The sequence below is a fragment of the Brachypodium distachyon genome, chromosome 3 (genome assembly GCF_000005505.3).
Source record: "Brachypodium distachyon strain Bd21 chromosome 3, Brachypodium_distachyon_v3.0, whole genome shotgun sequence".
In the NCBI taxonomy this organism is placed as follows: Eukaryota; Viridiplantae; Streptophyta; class Magnoliopsida; order Poales; family Poaceae; genus Brachypodium; species Brachypodium distachyon.
In genome coordinates this window covers 6,810-28,693 of record NC_016133.3, presented here as the reverse complement: position 1 = coordinate 28,693, position 21,884 = coordinate 6,810, and the positions used below count along the sequence as shown (strand labels likewise).

Genomic DNA, 21,884 nt, shown 5'->3' with positions numbered 1-21,884 from the left:
CTGCTTGTATGGTCACATGTTTAGTGAAGGTAATGCTGTACGGCCTAGGGAATTGACAAGCTAGGATATCATTACCCAGCCACACATCTTCCCAGAACTGGGTCTTGGCTCCATTGCCAACTTTCCTCCTAGAGAATCTCTGAAATATATCATGGACCCCAATCAAACTTTGCTAAAAATGAGAACCACCTGCACCTTTCCTATACTGTGAGAGAACTTTCTGAAGATATTTCTTACTTAACAACTCTTGCCAAGTCTCCTGGGTATTTTCTAATTTCCATAACCACTTACACAGCCGAATCTGATTCATTACTGTCAAGTCCAGAATCCCTAAGCCTCCACACTCCTTGGGCATTAAGATACTAGGCCAATTAACCAAATGATATTTCTTGCTCTCCTGGTGTTCCTGCCATAGTAGCCTTGCTCTAAAATAATTCAGGCGTTTCATCACTCCTTTAGGTGGTTCCAAAAAGGAGAGCATATATAAAGGCACATTGCTAAGACAGGTGTTAATTAATACAGGTACGACCCTCCCACCAATTGAGAGCAAGCTGCCTTTCCAACCAGCCAGCTTCCTTTCAACGTTTTCTTCTGTAGCTGTCCACTTGAAATTACTTAATCTTTTCACATCTGCAGGGATCCCTAGGTAGGAGATGGGAAACTGCCCCACCCCACAGGTGAAGATTTCACTATACACATCTTGTCTCTCCTTTGCATCCGCAAGACAGAAAAATTCACTTTTGTGAAGATCGATTTTCAAAGCAGAATTTTGCTCAAATAGGCATAAGATGAACCTGAGGTTCCCGGCATTTTCCAAATTGTCCTGCACTAGAAAGATTGTGTCATCTGCATATTGTATAATGGCCAAACCACCATCTACCAGGTGTGGTACCAAACCAGCTATCAGTTTTTGTCTTTGAGCTTTTTTTGTGAGCATGGCTAGTCCATCATCTATGATATTAAACAGTAATGGGGATAGTGGATCTCCCTGTCTGACACCCTTATAAGTAGGGAAGTAAGGACCCCCAGTATCCGCAACTCTTCCCCCTCTAACTGTTCTTATGATCCAATCACACCACAAATCACCAAAACCCTTGCCCTGCATCATCTGATAAAGAAAAGGCCGCTTGACCTTAGCAAGCCAGACTACTTGATTTGGTGTATCTCATGAACTGTTTCATGTGACAAGACAATACCCTCCATGATATATCTATCTTTGATGAAAACAATATGGATATCTGCAATAACTTTTTGAAATTATCAACCCCAATCTGTTTGCCAACACTTTTGTGAGAATTTTATACAGATGGGTCTAAATTTCTGTATTACAGTAGCATCAGTCACTTTTGGGACCAGAGAGATAATTCCATGGTCAAAATACCCTCACTACCGGGCACTAAACCTATCAATCAAAGGCCCTATGGATATTCTAATTTTCATAAACTTTCCATTGAGAAAATCGTGGAGGAATTACAGCAGAAATCATTCATTTATTTTGTACAGTACGGGGTTTGTAGGAGACTCCCGCGCAAACGAAGAGGAATTTGGCGCGCACCGCTAAAACAAAAGGAAAAGATTTCTGGCGCGCAGATTCCGAAAATTTATCCAGAAAGTCGCCGCTTTCATGAACCGCCGCCTCCTCCCATTCTTTCTTCCCAGACGCGGCAACTACCCCCATCCTCTTCCTCTTCCCCTTCCCCTTCGTCTTCTCCCGCGGATAAGAACAGCCGCCTTCCTATCTCACCCCCTTCCCATTCCACCACAGAAAGCGCTCTCCATTCCCAACGCCGGGAGCGCGTCAAGGCCTCTGTCCTCTCAAGGGCGCGCGCGGGCGCAGATAGCCACTTCACCTGACCCGGCGTCGTCGTCGTCGCAACAGTCAAGAACACCGCGTCCAAGATGCCCCGGCTCCGGTGGTTAGACGGCCTACGCAGAACCGCCGAGTCCCCTTGGTAACGGCTGTCTCCACCATCTCGCCCTCTCCCCTCTCATCGTCTCTTCTCTTGTCGCTGATCCTCCAGTTCTCCAATCGCTCCTCTCCATCAAGGCCCCTTGCAAATCCAAGAACCATCAAGGCCCACGGTAGCCACCACACCGCCTCCTTCATGTTCGAGCCGTGCCGTAAGTAACAAATTGCTCCCCGTCTCTCTCCCGGATAACGAGCACTCTGGCATACCGCATGAGTGACGTGTCGTCTTCCGCATGCCATCATCTGATATTTTTGAAGGATATGCAAAGGCCTCAGTAGCATTGGGGGCACTGGAAAATTGGATTACCATCTTGTTCCCCCCGTTATGCTGTACATCTGCCAATATGAACTTCTTGTACACTTGTTCCTATAATAGGTCCCTCATCAACCAAGTTGACGGTTGTTCTCAGTTTTCTGCAGATGATCTAGGACTCTTTCAGTTTGCTATTTCTGCTAGCGCTTTATGTGCTCTGTGCCGGCCATCAGGCCAAGGCTTGATTTGTCTCTAGCTGTGCATTGTCCACTAGTAATTACTATAAACACACCGAGAGCTGCAGCTTATGCTGTTTGTAAGCCCTGTTCTTATCCTTTTAAAACTAACCAACATGTTCTACATCAGTCTTGCCACTCCACGTATTTTTTATTTATGTTTTGGTACTTATATGCCAATCTTATTCTGTTAGCAGATAGGTAGCTGCTGTTCTTTAGTTTCAGCATCTGCCCTAGTCCTTTTCAGTGGGTTGTCATTTGGAATTTCTCTGTATGGTTATTTCTTGGTCATACAATACTGGAAATGATGAAGACTGTTGAAAACCAAGGTTTGCTTGATTGACTTATGCTGTCTAAGCCATGATGATCGCGGACTGTGTACATTTGATGGATACTCTATTATTATTTACTCTGACGTGGTATTTGTGGTATTTGCTTGTTGCTGCTGCATTTTCTATATACTTATATATTAATAAAAATCCAGCATTTGCATACATATTATATTTGCATAACATACTGTTGCATGGCTGGACTCAATTTAGAGAAAGCCACATTGATGTGTATGGCCATTAGTCACTGATTCTAGTTAGAATATTTAGCCTTTAGAGCTAACTTAGATAAATATGTTTTAAGAGATACTAGTAGTATTTTCCTGGAATTTAGGATGACCGTAGCTTTCCATTCACTTGCTAGTCATGATAGGACCGATAGCCTTGAATCCCTGCAAGAAAAATAAATTACATTCTAAAGAATCTACCAGTGGTGCATTTCACCATTTCATTGTTGCTTGATTGATCTTATACAATGTAGACACTGATTAGCTTTGTTTTCTTATAGGTGCTTTGCCCTGTAAGATAAAATATCTTCCCAGTGTTTCTTGTTTTAAACATCATATTTGCAGCTCTCTGGTGGTATTAACTTGATTAGATTAGCATCTGTTGCTTGCAATATTAAGTTTTATAACTGGAAAACGTCAACAACCAATCAACCAGTGAATAGAAATAACTTTGCAAAGTTTTGTTCAGATATGCAATTCCTGTGCAGAAAACCAACCGTCTCTTAGTGCTATTTTTTTTGTGTGTACTTATGCTCCATGCCTCCATCTCACATTTCTGTTTTACCGAGTAAATAGTCTCTATTCTGGTGAGTGGTAACGCGCTTAAGTTTCATGCATGTCTCGTATATATGAATTCCTAGTGCATCTTTGTTCTTGCATTCTTCTTTACTAGAGCTCCTGAAATTTCCTCTTGTAGATTAAAAACACAAAGGTAAATGAAACTGAGAATCCTACAGATGAATCATAGAACCTATGGACAATGTTGATGCAACGCTTCAAAGTTGCGTCACCAAGTGACTGCTGAAAGACTTCTGTAAGTTCTACATGCTTCAAAATTTTGACTGCAGTATGTACTCTGTGAGGCCGAATGCATATAATTTTTTTTATGTCCTTGTTAAGTGCCATTCTAGTACAGCTAACCGGCCCCTGCCTCATGACTTCATAGCCAAAGTTCTCACTGGAGTATGCAGTTTGAAATCCTGCATCTACAACCAAAATGCTCACTGAGCTCCATCTAATTTCAGTTTTAGGTTGTGACGGCGAGAAATCATAATTTTACTGCATCTTGTGCTGCAGCTATATTTATTCATACTAGTCATTGATATTGTATCGTGCTATTCTCAGCTGTATGTGCTAACTAATAACTAAATGTTGTTCCTAACTAAGGTCTTTGCCTCTATCCCTAAGATTTTACACTTAGCGAGTTCCCATGCTAACTAATTTGTAGGAGTGGGGAGTTAATCCTACTTAGATCCCTTCAAGTCCATTTTCTTCTAAGAAGTTGGCAATTGGATCAGAGTCATTGAATTCTTATTTTCTTGTGCATGCGATTGCCATTATTAGGCCTCTGGATTCTGAGTTTATCATACTGCCGGTAGTGTCCCCAAAAAGTTGCTCTTAATGCTGGGATGATACAGGCCCTTATGGCCTAAGATGAAGGAAATGGAATACCTGCTCTATCAACTTTTACATCTCTGTGATATTAACAATTATGTGTTTGTTATCTAGCCTGCTTTTGCAAGTTCTGGGAAACTGTAATGCTCGTTGCAGGCTTGATGTATATTTCCTATGATTATTTTCTCAAGAGGGACTCACAAAGGACAACCAAGCCGTTCATGGCGTACGCGGAGGTTGCTGCTGATCCTTTTTTTTTTCTCGAACATGCCGAGCGGCGTGTCTTTTCCATTAAGAAGAAAGCGCAAGAAGTGCAAGTACAGGCAACAGCAAAAACCCCTGCAGGGGCCAAAAGGAAAACAAAGAAAATAGAAAAAGAAGAAACGGAGAAGAAGAAAAAAAGGCCTTGGCAACTATACAAGGAGAGGGAGAGGTCCAACTGCTGATCCTTTTGGTAAGTACACCTGCTGATGCTTATAGGTCTGACTCCTTACAGTATCTTATACTTTTAAGTTTCGAAGATTCACAAAAAATGGTCAGCTTGCTCTGATGTTTGGTAACCAAATATACTTTTAGTATGGAGGATGCACAAAAGGTGAAGTTTTATGTCTGGATTGTTATCCATGACCTGAGTTTTATTTCATGTAATGTTCTCTGGAAAGTTGTTTCACCGTTGCAATAATGCATAAGCAATCACAATCAATAAATTCATCTACAGATAAAGCAGTTCATTTTTATCCTGCGTTCGCGCAAAGTCTGAACAGCAGTGTTTTTAATTTTTTATGGAATGGTTTGTGATTAGTACATTTCCTTGCAATCTGTGCATCATTTCCAATATTTTAGGATTAAGGCTCTGTGTTAGCTCTGTGACACTTGGCTGTATATCAATCTGAACTTACAGCATGTTGTGTGCTAAATATGATAGGCAGTTAGGCACACTCCTGTTGTCATATACTGTTGTATGCAGGATGGTGCTTGTTAGCTTAGACCTGAAAATTAGGAACCTGCCAGAAACAAATCTCATTTTATTTGTATTAAAAAGTTGGTAAATAACAGTTTGTAATCCCTCTGTTAGCTTTGTTAAAATCGCTTGCTCATTTACTCAAATTTAGAAGGGAAGATTAGTATACCCAGTTCATGGTCTTCTATTGATATTTCAGGCCATGGTCTTATAAATATCAAGACTATTCAGTGGGTTGTCATTTTGAATTTCTCTGTATGGTTTTCTCTTGATCTTAGCATGTTGGGAATTGCATTTGTACCTGCACTTATAACTCTCAAATGAAGGCAAGTTAGCATAAGTGGGATATGTTAAAAGTGCCAATAATAAATATGAAATTCAATTTGGATATGCATATGTCTATCATTTTTTAAGATGATACTATAGTTCTCTGTACTTAAGCAAGGATTTGACGACCTTTTACTTTCAGATCATATCATTATTGCCGATCGAATATGGATGGAATTATTATATTGCTATAGCTTGTGATTTTTTTTCCAATTCCTAACTCCTAACTTAGAGCATACAATGTGCATCATGCCCCTTTCCTTTTGATCTCATGTAGCACTTTTCTGTGCCCCAAGTAGCTAAGCAGTTTATAAATTAAAAATGTCGTACTGAGACCATACAGTTTGGTGGCTTCTGATGTGCTTGTATTTTCTTGTTTGAATGTTTCCTACAGCACCATCTTTGAATCTCTAGTTCTCTACTGAAAAGAGAGAATGGTTTTTAGTATTTGGCTGCACATACATATTTCCTTTCTTCTGACCATATGAATGAGCTACGACCCGAGAGAAGCAGCAACTAAAGACATTTTGGTTACTTCTCCCTAGTTTCCCTGCATTTCTTTTAGAGAATGTGTGCACATCTTTTCATTAAGAGAAATAGTACTATATCGTACAACATGGTAAAAACACATGTCTCATCTCTGCGTCTGCTTTCATCTTTGTTCAACAGTGTCCATGTCGATGCTCTTTTTGGGAGACACAGTAAACTGACCCCACCATGAGAATGAAGGTAGAGTCAATTCCTATCGCCAGTCTTTGCACACTTGTTTCTTGTTTCCTCCTATGGAGATACCATTCCTGCATAGTGTTAACTAGACCTGGTGCGGCTGCCATGACCAGCCCATCGGAAGAAGCTAAGCCAGACCTGATGGGTCCATGAACATTCTGCAAGTGGGTGCTTGGCCGTCTCCTGATGCTGTGCACAAGGGCGCACGACATGGTTGTGCAGATGGTGGCTGGTTGAGGTGATCTACAGTCCAACAGTCAGTGTTGTCTGGCCAATCAGACAACAAACCGGCATTTTGGGTCCCTGAAATTTGAGTCTAAAATATTTTTCCATCAAATGTATGTGGAATTTATCGCATCCCACCTTTTCCTTCCACCTAGAAAACCAGAAAAATCCATCCCTCGTAGAAACAAATTAACTGAAAAATGACTTTTATTTCTAACCGGCCTCTAACCAGAAAACATGCACCTTCAACAAACAAATTTTGTTTTTGTGCGAACTGCTTCACACTCTTAAAAGTTCCTTTATATGGTTCGCCATCATCCTCTGCTCTCCCAGTTTTCCCAGTCACTACCATCCAACGTGGCTGCAGTAGACTCCGCTGTCGGACTCTTGGACCTATCCTCTTCTCCACCGTCCAGTGTGGTCCCCTCTCTAAATCCAGGTGTTGCTAAATTTGACCAAAAGCAGCATCATAGGTGAGCAATGATGCAGACCAGGTTTGATGGCATGGCTGTAGCAGAGCTCAACTTGGTGCTGTCTTGGAGCTGTGTTCATGGAGTAGGCCTAGCCCAGAGTCAGCTCCCTGTGTACCGGAGTAATATGATTTTTTCAATCCTTGGATGGACCATAGCGATGTGCGTTTATTCAGCAGTAGGGTAAATAAAAATTCAACTAGCAATAGGGCAAAACATGGAAAAGTGTAAAATTGTTTTATTTCATTAAGGACACTTCGGGAGCTGAGTTTGAATGTTGCCAGCAGTAATGCTGGTTGTTAGGTTTCAGGTTGCAGCTCTAGGATGATTGGCTTGCTTTATCTGTTATAATAATTGTGATTTTTGGCCATTGCATTTGAGTAATTTAAAGGGGGATGCCATCTTTTTATCTCATCATTTGACTAGGAAGACTGGATAATAAAAAATGTGAGTCACTTTGGGACTTCTTTTGCAACTGTGCTGAATTAGCGGCACACTACAGCTGCAGTTTTCTTGAATTAATTTACTGCCGCAATTTCTGAATCTTTCTGTTATCTCAGTGCAGCTACACTGTATTGGGGTCTTGCTAAATTCCATCGAAGGTGCTGCACCATACGTTGGGGACAAGATTTCTCTCTTTTTAAACCTTGTTAACGATCTCCGACAACCAAGGTGAAGACTACTTAACACTGATGATTCTATCTGACCATCTAATAACTTTATTTGGCAGCATCCTTATTTTAATCTGATACAGTGATGATTCCTTATTTATCGTGTAATCATGTTCAAGCTGCCTAGACTTCTTTGGATCTTTTAATGGGACTATATTCTCTTTTCCTTCAGAGGACTTGCCATCTGTCTCACCAGCAGCAGTACTGCAGTAGCTGTAGTAGTGGCAGTTGCCTGAAAAGCTTTGATGCATTAGATTGATAACAAATGGTTCTTTGGTTAAAACCATTTTCGTCTGTGGTAGATTCGTATAGCCGTTATTCTGCTGACTATGGTACTCACTGTTAGGATAAATTTGCTGATCTAGAATTTGTTTTACAATGACCTGAGAAGCTCGTTTTTCCATGATCGAATCATCTTCTCACAAGTAGAAATAACAAATACTGAAATTTATTGCATAGTTTCTTTTCTGAATCCTGTTATTGCTGCTTAAACTAATGTTCATACTTGATTTAAGCTATCCATCCTTTGGTTAACTCCATATTCATTTTATGGAGTAGTTACGAATCTTACGATAATCATTGTACATGAGATTTTTACTCGTAAGGACCCGATGCCGTCTTCTGGATGACGAGGAGGAAGAAGATGAAGATGATCAGGGAAGATGATGAGAAAGATAGTGAATTACCATGCGGATCATACAGTAGTGATTAGCACTACTATGCCAGGCAACTGATTAGATTAGAATGGGAATGATATGTTGTTCTGCTGATTCACGAAATGATTTGTAGTTCTTGCACATTAGACATAATAGTTGAGACTTATTGTGACTCTCAGATGATCCTAAAAACTTAAGCATTATGCTTCGGTATTTTGAGATTATGTCATGAGTGTGCTCTGTAATATTCACTAAATGATTATGTCATCAGATGGAATCCAAAGTGCAGATCTTGCCATATATTCATTTATATGTAACCCATTTAAATTACCCCTTCCTGTCTCCTTATTGCTCCTTTCTGTCCGAAAACTTTGCAGATGATTAATCAGCCTTTCATTCCTACAGTTTGTATATGCTACTTTGAAATCTGTATATTCTATTGACTTTGTGGTCCAAGATGTGGCTAAAATCTACATATTCTATTGGTTCACAAGCATGAATTGAATCAGTCGGGCACTAAAAAGATTTTTGAGGATGTATGTATGGTTGTACGTTTGGCATTAGAAAGGACATGTTCATAGTCAAAAACATTACTAAACGACTAGTTTTGACATTTCTATAAGCATCAACGTAACTTTCTTACGTTGCATGCAGAAAAACTGAATCGGGCGTGCAGTCGGTGCTAGTTTTATACTGCAGGAATCCCCCAACGTAATTTGGTTAGGTCACATGCACAAAACCTGATGCGGGCGGGGTCGTGCGGTGTGGCCGGGCGCTCGGCAGGTCAGGCGCGAGGATCGGGTGGGGTGTATTTTGCACCCTGAGGGTCAAATAGCACGACTCTTAGAAAGTATAGCTATATATTCCCATTAATTACTTAGAAGAATAGATTTGGTGTGTAGATCTACTCACATGGAATCCAACCAAATTATTTTTTATTTTTTTATTTTTTATATGATTTATTATGATTTTTAAATATTCAACCAAAATAAATAAGAGAGAAAAGGATAAAACCACCCTCAAAACCGCACCAGGAAAGTAAAACACACTGTTTGGAGAGTTCAGGAGAAAAAACAAACTCTTTTGTAAGAGTTGGTGAAAGAAGAGTAGACTTTTTCCGAATTTGAATCAGTTTTTTTAATCATCATGGACAAACATATTTCGGCGGCATGGCCCATGAAGTTCACCGGTCACCTAAAACTTCCTAGAGTTTCCTTCCTTTATACCGTCCATTCGCCTTCCCCTCAAAAAAGAAAAAAAAAATCCCTTCGCCTCCTTCCCCTCGCCTCCGCCTCCGCCGCGGCCTCGACCTCGCTGCCGCCGCACCATCTTCGACTTGTATAGGTGCGTTCTTGCGATTCCCTCTTCTCTTCTGTTGCTGATTAAGATTTGGATGCTTGAACTTGTTGGGTCGAGTTGCAGTAGGACGATTGGGCCTGATTGATTTCTATTTGACAATCGGATTCTTCTTCGGATTCGAATCGCTATTGCCCTTGATTAAGATTTGGATACTTTGATTTGCCTGGTTGAGTTGCAGTAGGACGAGTAAACATCTAACACGAATAAACATCACGAGTAATCCTGTAATTCTTGTTTACTCCTTTGATAGTTTGGCCTGCTATACCCCATCTCCTTATCTCCGTGGATCTTCTTCCTCCTCCCGCGAGCGCCGCCACTCATCTCGCTGCCGAGCGCCCGAGCCCCCTAGCTCGTCTTCCTCCTCGCTCGAGCGCCTCCACCGCAGGTTGATTGCCCCTTCGATTCTCTCGCTCCCGACCGTTTCTCCTCCCATCGCCCCACCAACCGATCCTGCCTTTTTTTCACATGGGACGGAGCTCATTTAATTTTCAAAAAACCCTGCCAGCATGGCGGCCCGGCCCGGCACACAGCTAAACGGGTCCAGGCCGTGCTGGCCCGCGACCCGGCTTGGGCCGTGCCTGGGCCTCGGCCTCACGGCCCCCAACGGAACAGGGCCTTTAGTCGGCCGTTGCGCCAGCTAGACACCCCTCCTTCCTTCTGCGGTTCTGCCCCACGCCCCCATCTCGCTGCCGAGCGCCCTAGTCCCCTCGCTTCGTCGCTCGTCTTCCTCCTCCTCGCGCGAGCGCCGCCGCCCTCCCTCCGCATCCCGCGATGCCTAGCGCCAAGCCCCCTAGCTCGTCTTCCTCCTCGCGCGAGCGCCTCCCCTCCACCGCAGGTTCGTCTCCCCTTCGATTCTCTCGCTCCCGACCGTTTCTCCTCCCATCACCCCACGAACGGATTCTGCCCTTTAGATCCCCGTTTCATAATCTTCCCCAATTCGTAACTGAGGCAAAAATCAAGGTAGGGCGGCCGCCCTACCTTGCCCTACTGGGTGCTCCGCCCGTGCTTGGACTTGTTGGGTCGAGTTGCAGTAGGACGATTGGGCCTGATTGATTTCTATTTGACAATCGGATTCTTCTTCGGATTCGAATCGCTGTTGCCCTTGATTAAGATTTGGATACTTTGATTTGCCTGGTTGAGTTGCAGTAGGACGATTGGGCCTGATTGAAATTTGACAATCGATTTTTCTTCGAATTCGAATCGCAGGAACCAGATCTACGATCGAGTAATAATTCAGGAAAGGAACGAGGATGTCGGAGCAACGTACGGCAACGGATCGGGAGCAGCACCTTTACCTCTTGTTTGATGACTGGGACTCTGGATTCTCCATCCGCAAGGTGAGCTTGTCGCGCAGAACAGGCAAACAGCCCTTATCGTCTGGCTCAGACAAAGAAGGCGTTGAGCCCGTGCCTGAAGTTTTCATGCACATGCGGGCGCCGCGTGGGTATCCCGACTTGTTCACGTCAGCCTTTGGCACCATGATCACGGCGATGGATACCGACATGGATGATACAGCAGAGGAGGGCATCCCAATGATCGACGTCCAGGAACAGGCCTTAGTCTTTGGACCTGACCCCTGCAACTATAATGGTTTTCCAATCTACTTCCCCGTCGGCGACAATAAGCTATTTGTTCTGGATATGGGCACATTTGATTGCTACCTCCGGACGCCGGAAGATAGTGAAGAACCGTGGGGGTCGTATAACCTCGCTTGTCCGCCATTCGACAGGACCGATGTCTCCTCCTATGGCGTGCTACCCAATGGATGCATACTCGTCAGTACTACCAAGAGCACCTTCATCTTCGACACCACCAAGAAAGAGCATGTGTGGAAACCATACGGTAATTGGGTGTTGCCCTTCACTGGCCGTGGACACTATGACACCTCGCTGGGGGGCTTTGTCGGTCTCTCCGAAGATGGGTACCTCTACTGCAGCACCATGGCTGCCAGCACCAGGACTGGCCTCGACACTGGCAAAACATTGCACCCTTCCCCTGATGTCAAGCGCACCAAGAATGAGGTGTACACTGAGGGGCAGCATGTAAGTGCCACCCTTGTGCACATGCGCCAGGGGAGATTCTGCCTTGTGGAGTGTGTCTCCGCTGATAACGCAAGGACTGGTCAGGAGCTCAAGTCATGGATTAATGAGTTCAGGTTGCCGCCGGGGGCTGCTGGGTGGGATTTTGTGGGAGGCGGGCCCCAAGGCGGCCGCTGTATGTATCTTCTGAAGACCTTCTCTCTCATTTATGACATGAAAGGATTCTTTTTGAAGCTTACAGACTGCAAGGTTCGTTGCTACAGCCTGCCTCATGAAGCAAGGATTGGTTCCGTCTGTATGGATCCAGTGGCATTTTGGCTGTGAAATGCTAAAGTCATGACAAGAGTTGCTATGTTTTCACTCAGGTGTGACTTCTGCTTCTATGTTTTAGTTTGGTGTAATCTCAAACTGTGTTTTTCGTGGATCCGGTGCTAGCTGATGTGTGTTGCTAGCTTTTCTATGTGGTCACTCAGTTGTTACTGCGTTGCTCTTTTGTTAATTCAGCGTGTAATCTCTATTGTGAATGAACAATATGTTTAAACTCAGGTATTATTGGTGTGTTGCTTTCCTATGTTTTAAAATGTGCAATCTCAACTATGATGCTGGGAACCCCTTGCTATGTTTTCACTGTGCAGTTCACTTTGCAATAACAATGAGGAATGCATGCATCAGTGCTGACATTTTTTTAGTGCGTATGCTTAAGAAGTTATACAGAAAGCTTAGTGTGTGTGGAGGTGCTTCATCCTACATAGAAATGCCTCACAGCTACAGAATTTTGTTTCTGAGATAAAAAGCTTGTACCGATCCTCCTAAAAAGCTTATCTTTACAGAGTTTTTTTTTCTTTGGGATCATTCTGTACTTATCCTTTGCTACGTAAGATAAGATATTTCACAAGTTTGAAGACTCAAAAACTACAGAATTGATGGGATTTTTGAATTTTCTCTGTATAATCGAAAAACATATTTGGCTTGTCTCTGAAAGATAAGATGCACACAGCCGAATGAAGTTTTTGGAAGTCTAGGCGTTTTAAAATGCATAATGCTGCCAGCTTATACACATGGTCACAAAGTAGTAGGTAGGTGAATCTCAGGATTGGCAGCTCCGACGACAGAGATGCTATACACATCGTCCTGTTGTGACAATTGTGACGATGTCTATAGCAGACATAAACACAAAGTGTCATTTCACCTTTCCTATAGTCCTTCGGTAGGAGGCCACCTTTCTTGCTACATATCAGGTTTGGTTTGGACCCTGAATTTGGAAGGGAAAAATAGTAGAGCCAGGTGCTCTATGAAGCAACTAGTATTAACGGTGCACCCGTCGAGAGCTAGCAAGCTCGATGCTACGGATGCTATCATAGCATCATTTCGCACTAAAATGGAATTAAATTGACATTTTCTACTGGTCTATATGATGATGAACCAATGGAATATAAAATTTGTGCGAAATGATCATCCGAGATTCGCGAAGAATTTGCCAGCTGCTGTACATATCTTGTATTATGGATACGCCAGCTGCTGTACATATCTTGTATTATGGATACGATGATAGCAAGATCACTAGATGTTGATGGAGATGGAATGCATCCGTACCTTACAACACACTCAACCAGGTGCCATTTGCTCACAAGCCATCCACAGAATGAATGGCAGCATCTCCCTTGTCACCGCGCGTCTCCAGGCGACCGGCCGAAAGGCAAGGCCGTCGCCGTCCTCTTCGATCCTCAAGCCAAGGCCAGGCAACCTGTGTGCTTCACTCAAAAGCATTGCAGAAACTGAAGCACAAGCTGTTTGCACAAGAAGCAGCACCATGCATATCGCACTGCTGAGGCCACAAGATTATGCGTGTGTCCATCAGTGTGGTGATCCACATGCGACGACATTCCAAACACAGAAAATCTGTTTCGTTGAGAATCAAGGAACTAGCTACCTCAGTGCTGTAAAATCATCAAGTGCAAAAGGCAGATGGAGACTGGCTACTAGACGAGGACGTCAAGTTCCAAGAGGCAGTCAAGAAGCAGGATGCCATTGGCGAGTCCTCGAGCACCGCAGCAACTGGGAAGACGGCGCATCACCACCTCCCTTGGACCTGGCACAAGAAACATCAGAGCAGAGAAGAGAAGAAGACAGAGCTCATCAATGTCACAAAGCACAAGCATATCGACGAGAAGATCATACCTGGGCCATACGGTGAAAAGATTGAGGTCCTTTCAGAAGATGAAGATATCAGATTTGAAGAGGCCGGAGAGAACGAAGAAGAGTTTGAAAAATCCAAGGCACGCATAGCCAAGTCCTAAGATGATGATGATGCCATATCCACATATATTGTATGCCTACACCGAAGGCCCTTCAACCTGGGGCAATTACCATACACATACACACATACACATACCCTTGCATGCATTTGAGTATTTTGATAAGATTCTATGTTCTTTCATGTGAATGAAATAAGGGCGTCAGAGACCCCATCTGATTGGATTCAAAGTGTAATTATATGAAAACATTTGTATATGAACAGTTTGTGAGAAACAATTTCCTCAGAAATTTCAATGAACCCCACTGTGTAAGATGACGGTTAGTGGCTGCATGTTGCATCATAACAAAGTGTGCTCATACACATAGCCTTTCTGTTGACATTCTCCCAAATTGTGTCAAAAGCAGGAAGAGAATCTATGGGACTAGGGCAGAATGTGAACAAGGCAGCACAAAGACTTTACAAGGTAGCCTAAACATAATATCCGGTACTTGTCATCACTACATAATACATCATAATCCTAACTGCTTCTACTACTTAGTTGATTGCGATAGGAGTAATTCGCCTCTTAGCAGGCTTACTTGATGCGCTGTTCTTTGTCGGTACTGGTGGCGGTGTCACTTCAGCCGCCACGGGAATGGTTGCCTCCTTGACTTTGTTATCATCGACATCTACTTCCATAGTGTCTACTGTTACCGGCTTCTTGTTTTCACAGGTCACATTTCCTTCAGCAAGCTCCCCTGTTCCTGAATTTTCAAGAGTTGATTCTTGTTAGTGCCTTCAAGAAGATACATGGGAGTAAAAACGTCAAATAATATGGTCCAACATGGGTATGCATAGATACACGATAAGAATGATTTCTTGCACATGATTGGAGCAAGGGCATCAGAGAACCATTTGATTGGAAGGACCGTGTTACTGTATTGTAGATCAAACTTTACGTGAGCAATTTGTGTGAAAAACAAGATTTCTGTCAATGAGGCTCTTTAGTAGCTGCCATGTTACTTATAACATTTTCTTAATGAACACAGACAAGACAAAGACAGTGCTCATTTCATTGATGGTCATTAACACAGCATATCTGTCCATATTAAGGCCCCCATGTGTGATGAGTAGAATCCCAATCTTTAGGTCTAGATCAGAAGGAGAATATAGGCAGACTGGATTTCTTTAAAGACCTATAAAAGTATGATGCAATACTTGCAATAACAATATAAGATCTAACTGCTTTACCTACTTAACTGCAAATGCAGTAATTCATTTCTTATATTAGACTTACTTGTGATGTTCTCGGTTGGCAGCAGTGGTGCTCTAACTCCTACAGCCACAGGGCTGGCTTCCATCTTAAGCTTGCTGGCACTAATATCAACATTCATGCTATCTGCAGATACAGGCTTCTTGGTCTCAGGTGTCAAAGGCTTCTTGGTCTCAGGTGTCAAAGTCCCTTTAGCAACTTCCTTTGATCCTAGAGATTTATCCAAATTTGGACCATGTTAGAAGAGTGCTTCCAGAAAATCACATCAGAAGGGGGAAAAAGGGACAATGCAGTGTAATGTTTGATATGCAGAACTACCAAACATATGCATCGCATCTAAAAAGATCATCCTACATACCAATAGATCACTTGTGAATCATTTTTATTAGCTTTATTACAGATTGTATAAGGTTTGATACAGAGAACTACAAAACATATGCAACAGATCTGAGGAGATGATTTTACATATCAATACATCACTTTTGTATCATTCTTATTAGCTTCATGGGACCTAGACAATTACATAAAGGTGATACATGTAACTTAGAGGTATGTCAGGTAAGTCTGAAAGCAAGAACTGCAGGGTATTCCATCACATGCACGGTACGACATTTCTCAAAAAACATGCAGGGTATGGCTATGTACCAGAAGTCAACGAAAAACTGGAAAAACAAAATATGCCATTTTCCTTTAAGAACAAAACAGATTCAAGTGGTAAGATGAATATGGTTTAGATGGCAAATGATACGGAGCCTTTTGGCAGGAGATGGTTAACAAGGAAAAGTCGAAAATCAGTATGTAAAATCTGTTCCAAACTGTTTTTGCTTTTCGAAGTACATAGCTTTTGCTAGGCACCTAGATATGCGCGCTATGTCAAGATACATAGCAAAAGCTTGTGTCTAGAAAATCCAAAATGACACATAATTTGGAATAGAGTTAGTACATCCTAGTTGCCCGTTGCTAATTTTTTATATTGATTACAGTTGGGCATTCAGTATTGAATCCTAAAACTGCTGAGAAATTCACCATGATGTACACTGACGATGAATGGAATGTTCTAAGCAGGAACACAATTTTTAACATGCAAGTACACAACTAACGAAGAAAATAAATAATGGTACAGAAAGATGAATGGAATGGAGAGATACTAGGGAGAATGTGAAGCTCTCCCAGTTCCTCATTCTCAAACTCTATTATAGTACAGTAGCCATCTCGTGATGACACTGCCAAGTACTTAGCATCAGAAGACCTGACACAAATAGATTGCAAAGATGAATTAACTGGCACCAGTAGCTATGCAAAGCTCAATTGGAAGACTACAGAAGCAAAATTGTATAAGTACTCACCATGCAATATCGGTAATGGCAACATAGTGTAGACCAGCATGGACTAGAATTGGAGGAACACTTTCTGTATCATAGACATACAGAGAGTTCAAAGTAGCAACAGCAAAAACAACTCTATAAGGAAGCTTAAAGAGACCATCTGCAAAATTTAAATGTGATTCAGATTCATTGTAAAAAGAGAAGTAGAACTTTTGAGCAAAGCAAAGTTGCCATAAATTGAGCTACCTGGGTTAGAACCACGTGGTTTGAATAGCACAGGGCAAAAGCGTACTGCTACTATAGCTTTACTGGCCCCAGGGAGTTGTAGTGTAGGCCTGCAGTGCCAAATACAGTCAGGAACCTAAAAGAGCAATGGAACTACATCTACAGTACAGCCAAAGTTATATGCTAGACTACGTGCTTCGGTCCCAAAACACGGAATACATCATGATAACCTTAACTAAAATGTCAAATTTCTGTAATCTGTAGCATTTCATCAGAAACTTAGCACATACACAATAGAAGGTAAGATTCAGCACCCTGTGGCAACTAAGCAATCAAATGTGATTACCTTTTAAAATTTAGGAGTTAAAATTTTCACTTATAACTTATTTTTAGGTGCAGTAAATTAACCTTACATTGAAAAAAGAAATGTAGCAGAAACGATTCTCTGATGGCCCAAGTACCATATTATCTTATTTTAATTATCAGTTGAAATGTTGAGTTTGACCAGATTGGTCCCTTTGTTTATATGTCAAGAACTGGAAAAGACATAGGTTACTTCAAGTAATAGATCTGCTACCTTGAGAGGTCACGCCTGGACATTATATAAGCAGTATTAATCACTTCGGAAGAGTGTTTAGAAAGGCCTGATAAAGATAGAAAAAGAAAAACTACTTAGGGAATTATGATGATAGAAAATTTGCTGAAAATAGACTAATAGACTAAGCAACATGGTTTCAGTGAACACAATTTCGAGCTTAAGAACTGTGAACTGAACTATCACTAAACACTAATGCAAAAACAATATATACCTGCTGGCAGTACTAGAAAAGATCCATCAGGTGACCATGCCAACCTCCGGAAGAAAGATGGTAGTGTCTCATCATGAAACAAATGAGATTTAATTGGTGGCTGCAAGACAAAGGATTACATTATTGCTCTGTTAAAACTCAGTTTGAATCCAAATGCTGTAGCAATGAGGGAAGACCAAAACCCACCTTAGATTCATCATGATTCTGATATTCTACCTTCACTAGTGTATGCTGGCAAACAAAGTTCAACCTCTCCGCATTCTTGGATTTGCCCTGAGGCTTATTTGCACATATTTTACATGTTCTGTCAGAACTCAGTGAAGCTATGTACTGGTCCAAAGGATCCCACGCCACACCCTGAACATAATGCAGATGCCCCTCTAGCTTTTGATGCACCGAGCCTGAAAAAATCATCAGATATCAATCACAAAAGATAGGACAGAACTCCTGCTGCTGCAGGTAACAGATTATGTACTGTATTGGGAGTCACCTTTACTAGCTTCCCAAATTATGCAAGTGTTGTCAACTGATGCAGAAACAAGGAATGCGCTGTCATGTGACCACTGGAGGTCAAGAACATCCTTATGATGGAATCTGCGAATGAAACAAGGGCGTTACTATTTAGCAAGCTTCCAAATAAGCAGGCCGGTTTGTGGAAAAAGAAGTTTCCATTTGAGTGAGCAGAACTCACAGCAACGTCTTGTGAATTTTCCATGCCTCGCCGTCGTCAGCGGGATGCAGTTTCCAGAGGATGATGCCGCCACCTGTACATCACCAAACATAACAATTCATCGCACATGGACACACGTAAACATCTGAAATTAAGCTATAATAAAGATCGCTTCACATTATGAATTCAATTGTTCCGAATATTGGCTAAACTAATTCCATTTTAGGATGGTTGGCAAAACCAAAAAACTAATTGCATTTTAGGATGGTTGGCAAAAAAAAAGAAAAAAAGAACTAACTGCATTTTAGGATGGTTGGCAAATCCAATTATGACTTGACATAATCCTAGATGCCAAATTGAGCTTACCATCAGCACCGGAGGCGAGATACTACCTCTAGGGTTTGGATTTGGGGGAAACGGAAAGCCAGCGGCGGGAAATGGAGGGGATTGCGCGCGCACCTCTCCCTCCGTTGCCGCGCTCTTCTTCTAACACTGCCACCGAGATCTGGGCCGAATTTTGAGTAGGCTAAATTTCGACCCAGTTACTGTCAGTGGAGTTTGGACGCAATTCGTGGGCTGGGCCAATACTGTTCAACACGCCCAAATCAACACAGATTTTTCATAGCACAGGTAGGTGTTTATTTATAAAACAAAATAATCCATTGACTATTGTTAGTGATTGATAATAGAGTCCACCAAATTATTCGCTATAGATGTTTTTGAGTTTTGTGAGGATTTCTAAGTTTTATTTATTTTTATGAGTAAATTTCACTGGCAGTCCTCGAACCTTCAGTTCCCTAAACTTGTTCCGAGTTTTTATCCAGATCCTGGTACTTCTAAATTGCTAATACAAGCTGTCAAAAAAGCTGGAGACTGGAGCTGATTTTCTCTCTGGCATCTTCCAGAAATGCTCTTTTCATGATATAATAACTTGTTCCAAGAAAAGGGGTGGAAAAATTCCAACAGAACATGATATTTGATGGTCCGATCAGCTATGTACAGCAGATGATTGGAGTAACAACTGTAAACCGCAAGTGCTATACAATTACACAATTAAGAGATCATCAGTAATAGAGGTGGGTATAATAAGCTGGACACCGTCATTCTCCTGAGGGAGATTGTCTGTTCAAAGTGGAGGGCTTGTGGAGAACCAAACCGCCCTTGGCAATTGACAGTGAAAAACAGATGTGCGCCGTCTTCTACTGCACCACAGACTGTACAATGTTTGTCAATGTGAGTAGTATACCTTGATGCCCTTTCTCCGGTCGCTAGTGCTCTTCTGATCAGTCTCCAGGTGAACGCCTTGATCAGCGGCGGCAAATTCTTACTCTTCCAGTCTCTCTGCAAAATGAGATTAGCATGATGGTTGATGCTTGGGGATCCCTGCTGTGGGAGTTGGATAAGATCCTGTCGAATTAGGTGCCTGTAAATATTTTTGGTGGAGCATTTCCCATCTTTGGCTGGTATCCATCTGAGGATGTCATTTTGGTTACTTGGCACAATAGGCATCTCCGTAATAGCCTGCACAGCCGGAGTATCAAAGATGTTAGCAATATAGTTTACAGTCCAAGTTGTAGACTCTTGGTGCCAAAGTTCAGAAACCGTACCCGGCATTGGCAGTTGGGTGACAGGCAGGAGCATGTGGTCGTGTATGTTGTTCCATACTGGGCACCAAGGGGTGGACCAGATGGAAGAGTTACCTGAATGGATTTGGAGGGTTGAGTTACTACTGAGCTCTTGACCTGCAAGATGGAGGACCAGAAAATAGATTTTGTACCTGTGCTGATAGCTGTCCAGTAAGAGGAGTTAGGATAGTATTTAGCTTTGAGTACAGCTGAAAGCATAGGGTTTTTGTGAGTGGCCACATTCCAAGCAGCCTGGATGAGTAAGCTCTTGTTGACTGAATAGAGATCTCTGATACCTAATCCTCCATTTTCCTTGGGTTGACAGATGTCATCCCAAAATCTGTAGGCGATGGGTGAAGTTGGGCTGTCCTCCTGTACTCCAGTCCACCAAAACTTCCTAATGATGGCTGTAATTCTGCGTACAAAAGACTTGGGGAACAATACGGTAGACATATAATAAACTGGAATTGAAGCAAGCACTGATTTAATGTAAGTTAGCCTGCCTGAATGATTAAGCTTATTAGCTTTAACAGTAGTAAGTTTAGCTCTAAATTTGTTAAGGATGAACTCATAAGCCTTGTTCCTGTCACGATGATTAAAAATTATAGGATGGCCAAGGTGCATCGTGATCGGAAGGAGATCAGGGACAGGGAAAATCTCCTTTGATTGCACCATAACATCTGAAGCTTATTCCAGTTTTAACTTCTCACTGCATATTCTATTATCATCAGGCGAATGAAGTGTCCAAAGGATAGCAAATATATATAACTAATCACATGGTATCATCAGTACATTAACTTTTTTCAGCATACAAGAGAATGTAACCATTATCAGTGTTGCCACTGAACTCTTGCGGTGAGCCAAAGAATGCCTGTACCATGGACTCATTAGTCATCTCAACATTCTCATCATCAAAGATTAACCAATGAGTGTGGCTCTTAACCAAGCTGATATAGTGGCCATGATTTGGCCCAATTCCAACATGAACTACCACGGCAAAAAGGGAGTAATGTTTGGTGGTTTCTTTATCTTCATTCTTGTCTGAGCTTTCTGTAGACTGAAGTAAAGACAAGTTTTTATCGCACAATTACATGAAATTTAAAAGGTGATATAGCAACGCTAAATGTAAATATCACAGTGATGACATACAAAAGGCCAAGGGACAACCAAGCCATTTACTTGGTGATTTGCAGTAGATTTCAAAAACACAAAAGGGGTGTGTGTGGGTGTTGGGGGGGGGGGGGGGGGCTGCAAAACACAACCACATGCTCTCAAATGATATTCTACATCAATGTTAACCGGGGGGGAAAACATATAGCATGGGGAAACTATGGGCAATCAAAGGGGATGGGAACAACACACCTGCAACATTTGTCACAGAAGAACTTATCCTCAGCATTCAAAGCTCTGTCGAGCTGAAGTTCTTTAGACAGTTGGTTATTGAACTATTCTGTTCAATGTCTAGGCTCAAGTCAAAAAATGTTTCATCTTTATCAGTCACAGATTCACATCTCAGACATCTTGTTTCATGGGCCTAACAAACAGCAACATGCAACATCAACAAAAAATGCCAGCCCTAACATCATCAAGCAGGTTCTTCTCCTTTGTCTTCATGGGCCTCCTTTTATCATTCTAACCGAGGGATCTTGGTGTCATTTCCGAGCCGGAAGGACTCGCCTGCTCTAAACATAGCAATGTGAAATCCAACCATCAGTTTTGGGGCAACAATATCATATATGTGATCTATGTCATCTGCATCGAACATCTCTAATGGTGGGTTAACTTGTGCAGCTCCGCCCTGTACACCATGGGCTGCTCCTGACGCTGCTGCAACTGCATTTTTGAGCAACAGAGATTGTGCAATCCTGGCAGTAGGTC

The 21,884-nt window shown here is 42.2% G+C and overlaps 2 protein-coding genes and 1 long non-coding RNA gene across 10 annotated transcripts; 2 read left to right on the top strand and 1 right to left on the bottom strand.

Annotated features, from left to right (window-relative positions):
* The first annotated feature begins 1,635 nt into the window (after nucleotides 1-1,635).
* LOC104583395 lies at nucleotides 1,636-8,775 on the top strand. Of its 8 annotated transcripts, none has more exons than XR_002964988.1 (4): nucleotides 1,636-4,863; nucleotides 6,367-6,426; nucleotides 6,537-7,565; nucleotides 7,679-8,775. It is a non-coding gene; the product is annotated as an uncharacterized LOC104583395 (long non-coding RNA). The 8 variants fall into 8 exon arrangements; XR_002964989.1 differs by lacking the exon at nucleotides 6,537-7,565 and having other exon boundaries at nucleotides 1,638-4,863; nucleotides 7,679-7,790; nucleotides 8,395-8,775; XR_002964986.1 differs by lacking the exon at nucleotides 6,537-7,565 and having other exon boundaries at nucleotides 1,639-1,952; nucleotides 2,048-4,863; nucleotides 7,684-8,775.
* A 1,683-nt stretch (nucleotides 8,776-10,458) lies between these two features.
* LOC100842243 lies at nucleotides 10,459-12,424 on the top strand. Its single transcript, XM_010235341.3, has 2 exons — nucleotides 10,459-10,639; nucleotides 11,011-12,424. Exon 2 carries the CDS (start codon nucleotides 11,055-11,057, stop codon nucleotides 12,165-12,167), a length of 1,113 nt encoding a protein of 370 aa, XP_010233643.1. The 5' UTR covers nucleotides 10,459-10,639; nucleotides 11,011-11,054; the 3' UTR covers nucleotides 12,168-12,424.
* Nucleotides 12,425-14,634: 2,210 nt separating this feature from the next.
* LOC100832278 (chromatin assembly factor 1 subunit FAS2 homolog) lies at nucleotides 14,635-19,279 on the bottom strand. Its single transcript, XM_024460570.1, has 12 exons — nucleotides 19,256-19,279; nucleotides 18,748-18,769; nucleotides 18,403-18,475; nucleotides 18,202-18,305; nucleotides 17,898-18,112; nucleotides 17,712-17,811; nucleotides 17,480-17,546; nucleotides 16,924-17,012; nucleotides 16,699-16,837; nucleotides 16,501-16,601; nucleotides 15,377-15,562; nucleotides 14,635-14,843 (listed from the first exon to the last, which is right to left on the bottom strand). The coding sequence occupies exons 1-12, from the start codon at nucleotides 19,277-19,279 to the stop codon at nucleotides 14,635-14,637; spliced, it is 1,329 nt and encodes a 442-aa protein (XP_024316338.1).
* Nucleotides 19,280-21,884: the final 2,605 nt, after the last annotated feature.